A 19096-nucleotide genomic window follows, 5' to 3' on the forward strand; every position below is an offset into this window, starting at 1 on the left:
TTTGCAAATTATTTGCAAAATGAGTACATAATTTTCAAAAAAATCGGTCATGGTGGGGGGGCCAACTTCACGCACGTCACATATATGATATAGAGTATAGGTACTCTGAGTATAAACTATAGTTCTTCGTTCTTAGTTTCTTACCTATCAATAAAACTCATTAAAAGAGTTCATATTAATTTATCAAATTATAATATAATTTTTACGTAAAATTATAGTAGACTTTCACAACTCGTATAGTTCAACATAAGATTCAAAGTTATATTTTTGAAATTATTTGATTGCCTATCCATATGAACATATCGATAAAAAATTGAGCATGAAAATCATGAATAAAATACGTAATTGACAATGTTGACATAAGCACATAACCTAAAACCAGGGTGTTCGAACCTTAATGTAGAAAAAATAAAATATAAGAATTAAGTTAAATAGTTAAAAATAAATATTTAAAACAGATTAACCGAATTTACTTCAGTGGCTAGAGGAAAATCATTTATCACAAGGTAAATTAAACAATATCACAAATTCACAAAACGTTTGCATTTATGGAAATTACAAAAAAATACTAAAAATGTAATAATAAAAAAAAGCCAACGGCACGTAGTGTTCCCAAGCGGTCACCCATCCAAGTACTAACTACGCCCGACGTTGCTTAACTTCAGTGATCGGACGAGAACTGGTGTATTCAACGTGGTATGGTCGTTGGCATACGACAAATGATTTATTACAAGATTTAAATAAAATAATATGTAGATACGAGATGACCAAATTGTTGCTCTATGAATAAATAAAATTCGTCTTTAATATCTAGTTAAAATCAATGTGTGTACTGTGTAGATGCGTAGCAGCGTCGCGGAAGTAAATAAGTAATCAGTGTCGGTTCAAACAGAAAAAAATATACCTAATTAATGTTTAACGTCAGTATTTCAGTGCCTAGCGTGCACAGGAGAGGGCATTTTAACGGAGAGCGATGATAGAGGGTGTAATTTATTTAAGTGTAAGTGTCTTAAAGGTATAACCTTTCATAATAATACAGTATGTTTAATACTACTTCCAACTGGCTATTGCACTGCGACTGTACTGCAGCAGGCGACTAACTTGCATACGAGTTGCACTTGCGCCTAATCACGCTATAGCGCAGTGGTCTCAAACACGCTGAGTCTAATCACATGTGGCCCTCAAACCGGATTCTATGTGACCCGGAATAACGCTATTTTGTTTTTGTAAAATATTTCATATTTGACATTCACATTCGTGATAGGATTTTAATTCGATCAAGATACTCTCGTCTCTCAACGTTATAAAAATTATTTATTAAGTATAAAGATAAATATATTGACAATATTACCCGTATATAAGTAGGTAATAGACAAATTGTGTAGGTACAGGTGTCTGTTGCACTCGGTTCGTGAGTGTCGTTTGTGTGCTCTACTCGTTCATTGAATTGTCAGGTGTTAAACACTTAAACGTAAAATGGGTCAAGAAGGACGTATTTTTCAAGAACAATGGGGCTATACTATACATATTTTTTTTTCTAGTTGTAATTCTGTGCTTATATGTTTGATATGTAAACAGAGTGTACCAAAGAGTACTACATTTTGTCTCAATTAATTTTGTTTGTTTTAGATTTAGTATTAAAATGATTACAAAAAAGGTGTTTTTCCCTCGAACCTTTGACGTAAATATGTATGGGCATATGGTCCATTGATAATTTGAGTTTAAGATCACTGCTATAGCGATTAGCGCCGTACCTACTTATCCAATCCAATAAACCACAAGTGGATTCTCCAATTAGACATAGATTTTCACTGGTGGACTTATAGACCCTCAAATAAAGTTTTCGACTTTACACTTTGTTTATTACAAAAAAAACAGTTTTGTGAAGTATTTACTTGAGTTAAAGTATTCAAATATTCTATAATAGCACTTACTCAAATACTTTTAAATATTTTTGAAAAATTACTCGAACAAAGTATTTTAAATACTTTCTCAATATACTTAAGTACCTATCTGTAATTAAAATCCAATTACTTATTCTTTATACCAGTGGTTTATATATTTTCTATTTACATTTCGATCACAAAAATAAAAGTAGCAGCTGAGAATTTTTTGTCATGAATTATAGGTATACACGACCGAAAATTAATTCTAGACAAAGATAACAGATCAGTATTTTAAAGTATGTGAAATCATGATATCAAAAGTCCAAATGCGCCGATACTGAACAAGGTCCATCATAATCCAACATTCAACTATCCTACCAAATTCCAATTTTCAAGTAAATTAAATGTGAAATATTACGTAAATTGTACTTCTATGTCGCACCTATGTACAACCTAAAAAATATTGCCAGTTATACAAAATGTTGTACATGTCATGGGTCAGCATGTTGGCAGTATAGGTACCTACAATCTACTTGCACATTTGAAGTTCAAATTTTGAAGAAATGAATTTCCAAACGAAGAATACCTAATAATTTTAGTTATTTTGGCGTACCCAAAATATTATTTGTGAGAAGACCTATGTATACTTAATTATCATATTTTACTATGTGTAATGATATTAAAAAAATATTTAGATTCATTTCAAGCAATTGCCAACTATTTTATACCAACTTTGGCCAAATATTTGTCAACAATTGTACAATGTATGTAAAATAATTGCATCAGCATCAAGCTAATTAAGTACATTATAAATTCCTTCCAAACAAAAAAAATATGTGTCACCTATTATTGTTTATTTGGATCCATCATTTATAACAAAAGCGTTTAATACCAAATAGGATATATATAGAACATCTGAACGTCATATTGTAATGCACTAATGCATTGCAACAAAATGTTAAAAAAATCGGCATTACAGGGACTGCCAAGTTCAATGCGTTAATTAAATTGCTTTGATCGGGAAAATAAATGCTTTGATATACGTAGTGGATGTGAGTATTAGTAAAATACAAATGTATGATATCGTATCCTACACGTTGTTTATAATATTATATTACACAATACTACAGTCTACAATAGTGTAAAATAAGTATAAAAACAAACTAAAATTAAAAATTATAAATACGATTGTTGTTTTTTACGTCAGTAGGTACTCATTTTCCATTGAATATGACTTTTTATTTTATTATTTTTAATTTCTTCATTTCATATTAATAATAAGTATGTAATACACATGGTATTTACACAAAATTTAATATACATAATATATACTACATATATCGTATAAAATGAAATGAAATATCCCTAAAAACAACTAGTTACATTTTAAGGAGTCCGCGTACCAGGGTCGCACGGGCTAGAGGCTAGATGCTACTGTTCTAAAGTTTTGACGGCGGCGTCGGTTTTCGCTGTTGCGACGGCGGTAGTAGCTTTATTCGTGCGTCACGACGGCCGTCACGAACACAGCATACGCCCCGGTTACATGAGTTCTGATCAGTCGGTGTCACAACTCGTCTTCAATGTTTCTACAATGTTACAACATCATAATATCAACTGAGTAAAAAACAAACCGTTATCTGCAACTTTTTTTTACCCAAATAACGCTCATTACGATCATATTATTATTTATGAGGCACTTACAATAATTGATAAATAATTAAATTTGTACGTCATATTAAAACGGGCGAAAAGCAGTTGGGTAGTATAGGTAACGTTAATTACAAACCATTACTGTAACGTTGTTACTTTTTCAGTAACGTTGTAGTAATTTCTCTGGAGTAAAGCGTTATTTTATATGTCATACATTCTAAAATAGATTTATCTAAATAAAATGTAATTAAAATGGTTTACAACATGTGAGTTATGACCATAATGACTCACCAAATACTTGAATAGTGTAATACTTATGTCTTATGCACTGTGGCACCGAGGTTGAACCCCTATTTTAAGGGATGGGTACACCCCTATAACATTTTAGGGTAATCGTAATCCTAAGCATAAAAATATATTGTGTAATTATACAAATATAAGAAATATAACTCAACTATTTGATTAATAGCCAACAATAAATAACCAATAGTAGGTACTTAATAAAAAAAGGGTGCTGTGTGAAATACAAATACATTGTATATAATATTCTGTACTCTTATGACTTATATTTCTATCTATTATGGCAACACTAGTCTACGGTTTGTAGAGTGAAACGTATACGTCATAATACTTACAATAGACAGGGTACCTATTGTTTACAACTATAGATTTGTTAAGCCATATCGCCTACATCCGTGGTTTGGAAGTTACATTTTGATCAAGTTGTTACTTTGTTGGGTCAAGACTCAAATGTAAGAAATTCCCTGTTGTTTTTAAAACCGGCGTGAAAAACAAAAAAGACTTAAAAAAAGGTAATTTTTACGTAAAACCAGTTGTAAACAAAATCGATTATTTTTTCCGTTGTAACTCAAAAATGAATAACCGTAGCAATTTTAAATTTTAACAAATTGTTGATATAATATGACCATGTTCTTTAAAAGATAGAATTTTCAAAATATATTGACTTTTTTGATCTACTTTAAGATATGAACATTTTTTTAAAAATTATATATACTATATATATATTATATATATCACCGTGACAACATTTTTGTTTACAGATTACTATTCAATTTAAACAATTTGTTTCATAAACAGTATGATAACAGGGACTAACAAACATTATTACAACTTATAATTGTGTAACCTTATTTAAATCTGTAAGTATTCTGAACATAAAAACTAAAGATGGTCAGCAACAAAAAAAATACAAGTGCCTATTACACCACTATGATATGTCATTTTTCAGAATTAGTTATAATTTTCAAACTGCTTGCATCTAGATAAAGCTGACTATAACGCGTTACTGCCTTCCACGACCATTGAACCGAGAGTCCCAAGATTTATGGATGCTTGGGTACACGGTTCTTCTCCGTTGGACATAAATTTGGATAATGTAACGTCAATTATTCTTCCACCACTTATTTGGTTGGAATCAGAGACAATACCTTTAAAAATGTCTGTTAGAAATATAGGAATGACATGTACTAATACAATTTCACCAATAATACTAATAACGGTAACAATAATTAGTAACAATTTAATCGTAATCAGATTTTATGTGAATTTTAGTATTAACAGAAAATCGTATATTAATATCGTATATAGGTAATAGTATATTAATTACACAAACTTGTAATAGTGGTATATTTCTCTAAATTGAATAAATAATAATAAACCTACTTACTTATTTTATTTTAAATTCAAAGTTAATGTCGATGCTGAATATTCCGGACCAAGACCTTCGTTGAATGGTTCTATATTGCAGTGCCCATACGAATTTTCAAGTTTTCATTTTCATTGGGGCACTAAACTTAAAAATGGCAGTGAACATCGTACTATGGGAAAATGGTAACGCAATAATACAATTGAATGGTTATTCATTTGCTTCTGTTTATGAAATTTGATATTAACAGTTCCCCCATGGAAATACACTTAGTATTTTATAATATAAGCTACTCAGATACGTGCGAAGCCTTCAACGCCGAAGATGGCAAACTAATATTGGCGTACATGTGTAAAGTATGAATATATTGGTAAATATAATTATAAAATACATTTGGTGTCATTGACAAAATTAAATTTTAAGTTGGATCGCCGTGAAAATGTTACGTTAGAAAATATGACGTTAAATTTGAAAAAAATTAATAAACCAGGAGAATTAATCGAAATTGATTCGTTTGCATTATCAAGTTTGTTCGATAATGACTTACAAAATTATCTCATGTATTGGAGTGCGTGTGAAGTGATTCGCGAAAATACAGTATTATGGATTATTTCTTCGAAAGAAATTTCAATCAATCGATCACTGGTTCGTCTGTTCATAATAAAAGCTATTTTGAATTTGATAATAAACCAACTAAAATTTAGTTATCAGTTATCACGAGCATAAAAATATCAAGATTATTCAAATCCAACAATGCATAATGCATAACGTTACTTAAAACTATAATTAGGTATATAATAGGTACATATATTATAATTGTATTGCAATTATTTTTAAATATATGTAAAATTTGTCTAAAATATATTATTATAAATTTAATTCATACAGTTGTGTTATTATTCACAACGTTATTAGTTATTACATTAATCACGATTTGGAACGATCGTAAAAATATAAATATGGTACCTATTGTATGAAATACTGTTATCAAATGTTAGAACAAACAATTTGGTTTTTTCAATAAAAAAAATAATACCTAAGTTACAATTAAACACTGAATTCATTCAAAAACAATGCAACTAATATGTTTAAAATATTTATATCTGTACCGATTTTTAATAGTTATCTCGTATGCGATCTCTAAGAGGGCCCGATGATAAATGTGTTCTATCAAATTGTCGATTGGCCCAATTATCGGGAGGGAACAAAGTGCTACGCGTGACGCAGCATTCAGTAGACAAAAAGGAAAGTCAGTCGATGGAAAGAAAGGACAGCATTGCATTAGCATTACCAGGACAAACGGACATACCGGATAACATGGTCAAATCCGGTACATCAAAGCAAGCAATTGAAAAACAACAGGAACCTAAAAATAGCAACATTAAAAGTGATGAAGTAACAACAAAAGAATTAAAACCTGATAATAGCGACATTAAAAGTGATGTGGTAAAAAAAGAACAGGAACCTAATAGTAGCAACTTTAAAAGTGATGTGGTCGAAAAAGAACAGGAACCTAAAAGTAACAACATTAAAAGTGATGTGGTCAAAAAAGAACAGGAACCTAGTAGTAGCAACATAAAAAGTGATGTGGCCAAAAAAGAAACTGTAATTATTTCGGTAGTTACTACCGCTCCAGTAGCTAACCCGATACTAAAACACGAACGTCGGCCCAAAAAACATATAAAGCCTACAAAATCACTTGATCTAGAAGATCAACGTAAAGATGTTGAACACATTTTGAACCAAACAAAATCTGTTTACACAACTAACACAGAGATAAACATACTGAATGATGCGAAACTGACAAAGGATATGGTTATAAAGTTCGTAAAAAATTACGTTTTATCATCATTTTATTAGATTTATAGTAAATTTAACCATGTATCTATATCTAAATTCAATCAGTAAAAATGTATTCAATTAAAATCAGACATAAAATGTTGATGATACAATTGGTTGGGTTTTCTTTTAAGAGTAGTCTTATGAAATAAACATGTTTTTACTCGCACCTGACTTTTAGGCTAAAAAATAATAATTAATGTTTTATATTTTACGAGTGCGTACCTGATATTATTATTATTATTATTCATATTATTAACAAATTTAGCTCCATCGACAGTCTAATACTCGATTTGACGAATGACGATCAAGTGGATTTGAAAACTTCTCAACGGCCAGAGGTACAGAAAACCCACAGAGAAGGAGTTCGAATGAATGCTACTGCTTTAAGAAGAGAAATGCATATTAAAAACAAAGATATAATATCTACAAAATCGCATGATCTGGAGGATCAGCGAGAAGAAGTGGAGTTGGGATCAGAGAACTTTGAATCAGTTCTGAACCTAATAAAACCTTTAGATACAGATAACAAAGAGAAAAACATATCGAATGATGTAGAGACAAAGGATATGATCATAAGGTTCGAGAAAAATATGATTTATCATTTGTATGTTTATAGTAAACTGTACGTGACCCTGCACTTCGGTACATATTATCAATAAAAATATATATTAAATATATATATATCAATTCAAATCGTACATAAAATAGAAATACAATGAATGAGGATTTTTTTTACAGAGAGGAGTTTAATAAAATTGATATGATTTTTTTGCACACGCATTTACATTAGGTATATTAAACTAGTCCTTAACAGTTGACTATAAAATAGTTAATTAAAAAAAAAAATTAATTGCTTCCTAATTTACCTGATATCGAAATTTACAGCTCAATCGACAATCTTATGCTTAATTTGACAAACGACGTTAAAGTGGAGTTGAAAACTTCTCAGCGGCCATCTGTACTGAAAACCCACAGAGAAGGTGTCAGAATGAATGCTACGGCTTTAAGAAGAGAACTGCATATTAAGAACAAACAACAAAAAACTAATGAGAACACTAAAAACAAAGTTTATAAATTTTAATTTTTCTTCTAGTGGGGTTGTGCCTATAAATGATACTAACTATAAGCAGTTTTAGGTTTTGAGTAATAACTAATAAAATAAAAATGTTCTAATATTGAAACACATATCATTTGTTGTCAGCTGTATCAAAACATAGTATAAATATAAAATATGTAAGAAAATAGAAATATTAAAGCCTGTGTATATACTATATACCTATTACCTACTCAATTATTTAACGTATGAATAATATAGGTAAGTACTTATTTTCTTAAAATGTGTGCCAAGTTGCAAAAACTTTTTTAAAAATTGCAATTTCTTCATTACTTATGTATATTTACTGGCACCTAGTTCAGTTATTAAATATATTTTTTAGTGTGGTTTCCAAACTGACTTTTAATTTTTTTTAAATTGTTATTTCAACGAAAGTTCTCAAGTAATAATATCACAATACCTACCTACTTAACTAATACTTATAAGTTAATTATATTAAATTAAATATTTCATATAAGCATATTATAAATACTATATGTTGTATAGTTTAACGGACTATTCGGAATTCTCAATCTATAAGTAAGTAGTAACCATGGTTTAATATGCTTACACCACAGTTTCAATAATTATTTCATAAACAAACTATTACTTTAAAATACAAGTATAAGTGTGCTCAATTTTATAAGAGCTAGTAAGTATGTTCAATTCATTTTTGCAAAGAAAATTGTGCAAAAGTCATTGTGTGTATAAAATATAATAAATAATAATAAAGTTAAAAGTGCTTAAGTACCAAGTTTCAAGTACCCACAAAAATATTTTTAAATAAAAACAAAATAACTATAATCGTGATTCTTGGTTATAATACGTAATTTCATAATTTGAACTTAAAATAACCATAAAATAATACTGCCGTGTTTATCTATTTCTTAGATTTTTTGGTTGCAGATTGTACTGCTTATTATAGAGATCTTGTTATAAATTTTCAATCCTTAGCTATAAAAACTGAACATTTTATAAATTTATAACTGAAAAATAATTAGTAAATTTGCAGTTTTAGAAATTTTAAACTTTAAATGCCTATAAAAAAAAATCATGAGTATTAATTTTTAATATTTTTAAACTGATATTGTAACAATGTGTGAGGAGCATTTTTCAAGCTTCTCCACCCAATGAATACCATTTTATTGACATTTAAATAAAAACAAACAAAAAAAAATTGAAAATTGGAAATACCGTAAACATCTCAAAACTAATCGAAATATGTTGAACATTTTATCAAGTATAGAATATGATATAAAATATAAAAATAAACACGTACTGCAAATTTCAAGTATCGAGAAAAACGTACTCAAGAAAAACGAATCTCAGCAGATATGGTTTGTCAGCCTAGGATACTTTATATTATATTTATATTATTACTAGCTATATTACTCGGCTTCACCCATGTGCAGTTTTTTCATGTAAAATATTTAAAATTGAATTATTGGTGTGAATGGTAAGTAGCTCTTTTGTTAAATAATGGGTTGGTAAAAATAATTATTTAAAAAACAAAATAGTTTTGAATCAGTATTTATTTTTTAAATACATATTTGTTTCTATTTGAAGTATCAAAATTAATCCTAAATTAAACTTAACTGTAGATTAGATAGAGTATTAAAGTAAAACAAACTCATAAATAAACTAATTAATACTAACTAAATATGTATATAATAATCAGGGAAGTTGTAGATTTTAGATTTTGAGTAGAATGAAGAAGATGGTGTTTTTAAAACGATGTTTACTTTTTATTTTTTTCATGTGAAAGCATTTTTGTTCAAAAATACTTGTCCATAATTTTTTTGCTCAGAATTTTGAATGGTATGAAGCTAGGATTGATTTTGTCAAAAACCAATTTTGTGTACAAATCTCAGCTTTTTCTTAATGTTTGTTTTTCCCAGAACTTTTGAAAACTTATAGAAATTTTAAATATTGACTTCCTGAATGCACCAACTAGATTCATTTTCCCACCGGAAAAAATACTGAAGTTAAATATCGAAGCATTATTTCGACTACTTATCGTGTATTTGCCCACACAGACACAAATAATAAAAAAAAAATAAGAAAAAAACTCATATCATTGTAAAATCAATACATTTATTACTCTACTCAGAATCTAAAATGCAATTTTGAAGTATTTAAGAGTTTTTTTTTAAATTAAATATTTTATAAGTTTCTAACTAAATTTTTTTTTTTAAATTTTGTAATTTTAAAATAGAAGTAGGTACTAAAAAAAATCTAAAATATCAAATCATGTCTCTATATAACTCAAAATGAGTCAAAATATTTTATTTTATATTATTTTATCATGCATATAGGAAATCTGGAAATTCTTATATGAAACATTTGGCAAAACTCTAAGCTTTAAAGTAGGTATCTAGTATTTACTCGTAAGTAGGTAATTCGTTTTTGAGTTACGCCAAACACAGTTCCCAAATTAGTTTTCAATTATAATTTCATAAATATTATTCGTCTCATATTTTACATTTGTGAATTTAATAGGAGATTTCTCATAAGTTTTATTACGATTTTTCATTTTGATTATTTTGGTGTAATTCAAGAACGAATACCTACCGCAGATAATTGAAATATTCACCAAATGTTTATACTAACATTTTCATACCTATGTTATTAGTTTTTAAAATTTAGAATAATTTTGAGCAATATTGTCTATTCACCAAATAATATAAATCTTAAGGTTGACAATATAATTGATGAACTCCGTGGCGCGTATTAGATAGCAAGCCTACTATTCGCCGAAATTGTTGTATGAAAATCTCGAAACTATAAATTGTTTTTTTTTCGAATTGTTGTAATTTATTTATTAAGTCATGATGCGTTGGCATACCCACGTTCCCGTCACGTATCGTTCGTCACTTGGGTATCTAGATAGCTATAATTCTATTATTTTCATTTATTACGCCATTGTCGACGCATATATAATTGATATAGGTATTGTCCTCAACATACAGTTGACAGCTAGACCGAGCTGTAATAAGTATAGTAGACTAATAAATATGGGCAATAAATAATAACAATAAGATGGTTTGGTAATTTATATAACAACAAAAGTTCGGGTGTGGTTTGAATAAGTTATACCCGTCAAGTACACAAGCCTCGGAGAACTTTTAGACTGATCAACACCATTTTCGTATCTGCACACGAAATAATAACACCTAATTTCCACTTTGAACGATTTTATGAAACCCACAGCTCGGTTGCAACTTACCTACTATTAATATTTTTAAATCAATTGTTGACCTGTGTTTTTGTAATGTATACAGTAGTAATACCTATCCATTAATTATTATTAATTCAATTATTCTTATTTGCTTGAATAAAAAAAAGAAGTAATTGCTTTTCATTATAAATAATGTTAAAACATGTATTTCTCATTTGCACTGCCACTAAGTTTAAATGTTTAACTAAGGAAAACTTTGAAATAAAATAAAATAAAAGAAAAATAATATGTTTTTTTTCGTTAGGTCAATATTTTATTTACTTCCTATTTCCTTAAGATGAATATATGACTATAATTTGTAAAGTTTATTACTGTTCAAAATGCATACTGCATAGGTACTACTAATATACATCTAAGTATCCAATTATGTATTCACTCTCGTGATTCTTTTAAAATTAAAGAAACTATAATTATCAATTTTTTGTTGTCATGATATTAACTAATAGTAATTTAAGATTAAACATTTACATACCTATTTCATTCAAACTATTAAATATTGATAGAAAGCACTAAGCAGACACTTTTATAACATGTTGTTTAGTAATTATGGTAGTTATACTTACCTTAGTTATTAATTAGCGCCTAAATTATTTAGCTATTAGGTAATAATGTATCAGTTGCTAATATATTAAATAATAATCTTATCAAATCGTTTTTTTATTATTTATTATTCATAATCATGATTCATGAGTGATCAATGATAACACATTCAAAATACATTCTAACAGCCCAATAGTAATGGCCCAAATTGAAGACAATACTATTTCCTTCTTATTCCACTACCAGTGTGAATAACTATTACACAAAATATGTTTCTATCGATTACTATTACTAATTATATTAGCCTATAATTTTAGAACCCGAAATTACATTATGAATTTACAAAATGTAAAATATTATGCAAAGAAAAAGTGAACAAATATGAAGGTATTTTATAAATTATAACCAAACTAACCAAACTTTCAATAGGTTTTTTATGCATTTATTATTCAATACTCCATAATAATGATCTTCACTAGAATTTCAACAACAAGGTGAACAGTTTTTTTTCTTCGCTTAAATTGATAAATCCAATCCTAAAGTTTACTGACCCAGAAATCGGTAACGACACTGCACAGTGCTCGAATTGAAGAGCACGGTATTAGAGCCACATATGTTTATTGTTTAGACGAGCTCGTTATAAAGACCACTACACATTGAAAAGATTCTACTTGTAAAAATGAAGGATACCTTTTGAGAGGTTATTTTGACAGAATACACTTATACTATAAGTACTAAGGGAAACGAAACAATCTTCTGCAATTTTACAATGTATCGATTTAAAGAAATGTTTAATATATGATGTCGGTACACAGTTTGATTTATTTGCCATACTTAATGTCTCGAAACCATTTTCAATAATAAATCATAGTAGAAAAATAATTTTAAATCATATTTTAACAATATTTTGATGCCATTTATTTTTTGTATTGTTATAGCATTTTATACTCTTATGTTCCATAGACATATACTATACTTCATAGTTCACAATTTAAATGTATTGTATTTTAACAATTTTGAACAATAATTCGAATGTTAGTATTAACTGTTTTGGAAACGTTATCAATAACAAAGAAGTTTGCAAAAACAACTTTTCGAGCTTATTTCAATGAACGAACTATATATCTATGTCCTTGTAGCCTTATAGGTAAACCCATGACAAATTCGCACTATAACAATATAATACCTAACGTCTTAACTACTACTTTATAGTTCATACAGTAAATTCAAAATGTATTATCAAAATTAAATCAAAAATGGGAAATGAGTAAAAAGGTTTTATTTTTTTTTTTGTAGTAGAATTTCTTTGCTGCGTGCATTAACATAAAAATAATTAGTAAGAGTACTTTATATTCATTGCTTGTTTTCGTGGCGAACTATAATCGTCTATCGACACTGTTTTGGGTGGATAATGGGTATACTGCAAGGAATGTATTATCGTGTTAAATTCGAACTCGATAATAATCGCATTTGAATAATAATAAAGACGGTATTGAAACAGCACTGGGGTAAAGTTATTACCACAGAAATTTCGTTCATCAAACTAATCATTTGTGCAATCTTAGCAAGTCCCAGCGTCTTCAAAATTCGTTAATAATTATATTACCTCTTATTTAGTAAACTTAATTATACAGTTTTATCACTCCGTTGAATGTAATTTTGGTTAACAATTCAAATCACCTACCTAATTTTGAAAGAATTCTCAAAACGATAAGTAAAAATAATCGATTGATAAAATATAAAGTGACAATAATAACTATAGAGATTTACGTAAACCGGTAAAATAACTATTATACTTTTATTACCTACGTTTATTTTGAAAAACAGTTAGTAGGTTTCCTTCTATATATCTAATCAATTTTGGTCTTTGGAAAAATGGTTTTGATCAAAGTTTATAAAAATTCCTGACTACGTGGGCCATTAAAAAATTAATTTAATGGTTAGGTATTAAATTATAGGTAGGTACTTAATACCATACTTCAGGGTGGTCAAGTCTTTTGTAGTTGGTGGGACGATTTACACTTTTTTAAAAACAAGGGGGCTGCCAAAGAAAAAAACTTTATGATTATTTATGCATGTATTATTTTATCTAGATTCTAGAGAAATAGAGAATGCTCGCGTTTGTGAATAGAACTTAAGCCGTTTAGGGCAGCGGTTCCCAAACTTTTACGACCACGGCACCCTTAAAAAATTGTTTGTGTTTCGTGGAACCCTAATGTCTAATCCAACTCAACTACAATTTTTGTAAATTAAAATAGGAAAATCAATTCCTTAAACTCTCAAGTCCAAATAATATTTTAATAATACTGTTAATGACTTTTCATTATTAAACTTAGTTTAAAAAAATTTTTCAATCAAACATTTTTTAAACAATAAACATTAAATAAACATAATTTTCTCAATAATTTCATACATCTAACGGAACCCTTGACATTTTGGAAAACGCTGGTTTAGGGAAACCCGCTGTCATTATTATATTAGGCGACGAAAAGACCGACTTCCGCGATCTTATCATGACATTTTTAATGTAATTCTTGTAGGGGGCTAAATAAAATTCTTCGAGGGCTACATTTATCCCACGGGGTAAACCACCCTGTCATACTTAATACTGCAAAAGCAGAATGTTTCGAAAATAACATACAAAATGTATTTAACCAATAACTTTTGTTTTATACTATGATTTAAATTTTTTTTTAAATATAATTGTTAAAAATATATTTAATAACTATATAGGTTAGTATATGGTCTGTTAAACCTTGTTTATTATAAATGATAACAATTATTATAGCTATTGCCTATTAATTATATCAAAAATAAAAATAAAAACTTAACTGTTCAACTACTCAGGTAGCATAATTATATGATTTGCATGTATCGGAAGCTTGATTTGATATTTTTATGTGGGTACCTTTCTTAGGTCAACACTGGTTTTCATTGTCTTATATTTCGCATTAGTATTGAACACTTATAAGATTGGATAAGTGTTTAAGCATAGATGAGAGTATAATATTTTAATATAGTTCAAAATTCATAATAGGTAATATAATATATACATATGTGTAACTATAAAATTAAAATATAGGTACATTATTATATTAGCAACATACAATTTAACATTACTCATTCAATTTACAGTGTATTAATTATGAAATCCAATATTATATCATAACATTGAGCACTTATGGTAGGGTTAAAATATTGTCTTTGATTTGTTATTTTGTGAATTTATTTAAATCAAACCACAGAATTGTGTGTTGATCTCATTGAAATCGTCTAATAATTTAATTTAATTCTTATAATACCACACTATCTGATATATATCACATTCGGACATTCCACAGAATTATTTGCGTTTAATTAGGTATCAATATGGACTTGACCGTCGAAGAAGAGTTCTGTTATATATTATTTGTATTAAAGAGTCGCAGAATTTAAGGGGTTACTCAGATATTTAACCACCGACGTGGGCTACTCTTACTAAAGTAGTTTACTACAGTGGTTGTAACACAGTCGAAGAACAGTTCTGTTTCATATTTATGAGTGTCATTTGATATTTAACTGAGAGAAGGACAAAACAATATTTATAATTATATAAAAAAAAACAGTAAGTGTAAGGCTCTGCTCTGCGACTTTGGTTCGGTCTGTAAAAGCGATTTCGAAGCGTAAGAACCGAAGGGGAAGATAAACAGCACGTGCACGGATTTTAAAAGAAACAAACCACCCGAATGGGGCACAGAAGGCGGCGAACAGAGGTCCAGAAGAAAACAATTTTGAAGGAATCTATCGCGGTGAATTTCAAAACGATAACGCTGCAATATTTTTTCGCGCTCCCATTGGCAGGGCCGCGAAAACCCGTAGAAGAAACAGAAAAGAGGCTTCGGATTCTAGAAGAAAAAACGTGAAACGTTACCATTTTATATAATATCAAGAAGAAGATAGCTATTACCTCACTTGACCTGCACGGGAAAGATTTTTAACATTTTTTAGTCCACAGATAGCGCTATCGGTATTGTATTTCTCAAAATATTCATCATTCTAAGGACAAGAGTTAGTGGGGTCTAGAAAAACATACTTAACTAACTTATTTAACTAAATTAAAAAAATTAATCCGTTCAGTAGTTTTAGTGTTTGTTACGATTTACACAATTAATATATATTTTTTTAAGCGTCTGAAGTTTAAATATTGACAAAATCACGAAATATGTATGTATAAAATATTCATTTTTTATGTTTAAGGATTGATAATTTAATAGAAGGCGCCTCGTAAATAGTTCATACTATAGCCTATAGGGCCTATGTAGGCAGTCAAACAATTTAGAAACTCAGTTATTTTGATAGACGTTTCAAATTCTAATTTGTAAAAATTGTCATAATTAGAACAAATAATAACAATTTTATTATTCTGCTGTAGGTAATTTAAAAATATTATTTGCGGTTATTTACTATAATTATTAATTACTGTTTACTATACTTGAAATTCTTAAACTGCCTTTATAATTAAGAAATATATAATATAAAAAACATTTGATGTTGTTTAACATGCAGATTAATTATTGACTTGATTTTTTCTGCCATACATGGTTTTATTGGTTTTTTTATCAAGTTTATCCAAATAATATTTTCGTAAAATTAACTTTTTTCATTAAAATTTAAAATCATTCATGATTAATAAAATAGGTACCTACCACAGTCCAGAATAGAACTTGATCGAATGATCCTCACAGCAACTACACACCTGAATTTCAAAGTATTACCAAAATGTTGATATTACATTATAATTTATGACTTATCAAAACCATTATCATCAACTCATTTCAGATACCTTCGTATAAGTCCGATAAATGCACTATAATAATATTCAAATATAATATAAATAATTGGATATAAATATATAAAAAAACTTGATGAGTGCGATTAATGTCTTATTTTGGTATACAAAGTAAACCACACTGTGAAAAAAAAATACACAATATTAATTCATGTTAAATTGGAGTGACCATTTTCTAAAATATTTTCGTATTTCACATAATAGACACAGTGTAACAATAACAATAGAAGTTACGACATTTTATTATACCTATATTAACTTTTACTTATATGATTATTAGTGTGAAATTAAATACCTAATTGAATAAATTACATCCTTCCAACCCTCTACGTTAAAAACCCTTCAGCTCACACTGATATAACTAACGTAAATTAAGGTACTCACATCGATTTTAATTAGGTATTAAAAAACAAATTTTATTTATTTAATTAAAGCACCAATGAAGTTACCTATTTATTACATTTAAATATTGTAATGAATGGTTAGCCGTACGCCAACGACCATACCACGTTGAATACACCAGTTCTCGTCCGATCACTGAAGTTAAGCAACGTCGGGCGTAGTTAGTACTTGGATGGGTGACCGCTTGGGAACACTACGTGCAGTTGGCTTATCTAATTTTTTTTAATTGCCTAATTTAAATATAAAGATGTTTTATATTATTGTATTAATCATTGGTAGATCGCCGATTTCTAGGCTATTGCATATTTTTCCCTTCTCAAATTTTTGTATTTTTGTCAGTAATCCCTACGAATCATAATAATCTGAAGTTACTGCCGAATTTTTTGCATATTTTACAAAATTCAAAATGTTTAGCATATTGAAGCGAAATTTAAAAAAATGTTATAGAGCAATATATTGTCGAATAGAAAAATCAAAAATAAATTTTGTTGCCTCGTATAGTAATTGAAATAAAGATAAGGCAATTAATCGATTACACCCTAAATTTGTATGTCTATAATATGAATCACCCTTGCTGTGTTAGTCAGTTATTGAAATACCACTCCGATCTTTCTCAACATTTAAATATATGTTTAGAGATAAACGCCACAGCTTCACTGAAGAAAAACTGGAAATGCATATTATGGTTATTAATTTTAATAATAAATTAAATGTAAAAAAATATATTAATTTATAATTTATAACATATATTTTACAATATTATCACACATTAGTATTACTATTAATATTGTAAATAACTGTAGTGTAAATAATTATTTATATAGTTACTTTTTAAAACAATAACTATTTAAAGTGCCTAAACACACTATAGGAAATTATTAATTAGTTTTAAAATCAGTGAAAACAGAAATTGGTACATCATTCAGCATAATTATATTTAAAATCGTGAATAGGGTTCCCACATAGTGATTATAAGACTCGTACTAAACATATTATATTTCATGTGATTAAACTTGATACAAGATATAACTGATTTTTGATTATCGTAACGCGAAGATAGAACGATGAATTAGAAAAATAATTGAGGACTCTTATTGGGAATCAACCATCGAATTAACTTCCCAACTCAAATCGGCTTCCTCAAAGCGGATTTAAATACTCGTTTTACGTACCGATATTAATGTGTAGGTAGGTACGTGGTAGATTTAAATTATTTATTACAGTAAAAAAAAATAATTTATTATTATACAATGTACACCCAAAAATTTCGCATTGTCGCCGAGTATACAGGTATACAATAAACATTACCTCAATGCACGGCCGCGGATAGTATTGTCAAAAGTCAATACTTTTGTGGTTCGTTTGTTAGAGTCTTCCGCAGACGATTTATCAACGGATGGACGATTTGTCAGAAGTCAAAACGGAAAAAAAAACAGGAAAAAGTAATTCCGTTCTACTTTACAAATAGGATTATACCTACATTGTGATTCGCGGCAGTAATAGATATGGCAGGGTTTATTGATTTCTATCACTCATTAGTCATTGCAGTTGGCTAGGTATGAGTTATGGTTATGACTTATGACGCAAGTATCGCCGACGTGTAATAAATCAAACTTTTCGGTTTATTTTTATATTTTTGTAGATTCTTAGAGCAGCGTTGAATGTATTGGTTTTACGATGATTTTAGTTTTTTTATTTTTATAATAGAAAAAATATTTCTATCATAAACTTTGAGGGTGATTTTTAATAGACAATTAAATATAGTTGGTACTTCTTTTGTTGGAAAGTAAAACATTTCTCCCATCTGGCACCTTTGTTAATAATCAGGGAAGACAAAAAAAAAAAATTACGGAAAAGAGGAATGAAAATGAAATTGGTGTAATTTTGTTGTTACTCAAAAACGAATTACAGTAGATATTATGTTCTTAAAATGTTCACTATATATGTATAT

At 28.4% G+C, this 19096-nt stretch overlaps 2 protein-coding genes across 2 annotated transcripts; both read left to right on the top strand.

The window, feature by feature from the left end:
* The first annotated feature begins 4724 nt into the window (after positions 1-4724).
* Positions 4725-5564, top strand: LOC111041451 (carbonic anhydrase 7-like). The gene is made up of 4 exons (XM_022325723.1): positions 4725-4749; positions 4820-5020; positions 5246-5387; positions 5453-5564. Exons 1-4 carry the CDS (start codon positions 4725-4727, stop codon positions 5562-5564), a joined length of 480 nt encoding a protein of 159 aa, XP_022181415.1.
* A 196-nt stretch (positions 5565-5760) lies between these two features.
* On the top strand, positions 5761-8125 carry LOC111041437. The gene is made up of 4 exons (XM_022325709.1): positions 5761-5847; positions 6325-7025; positions 7310-7621; positions 7930-8125. The coding sequence occupies exons 1-4, from the start codon at positions 5761-5763 to the stop codon at positions 8123-8125; spliced, it is 1296 nt and encodes a 431-aa protein (XP_022181401.1).
* The last annotated feature ends 10971 nt before the right edge of the window (positions 8126-19096 follow it).

This window comes from Myzus persicae, unplaced genomic scaffold, assembly GCF_001856785.1.
Source record: "Myzus persicae strain clone G006 unplaced genomic scaffold, MPER_G0061.0, whole genome shotgun sequence".
NCBI classification, from domain to species: Eukaryota; Metazoa; Arthropoda; class Insecta; order Hemiptera; family Aphididae; genus Myzus; species Myzus persicae.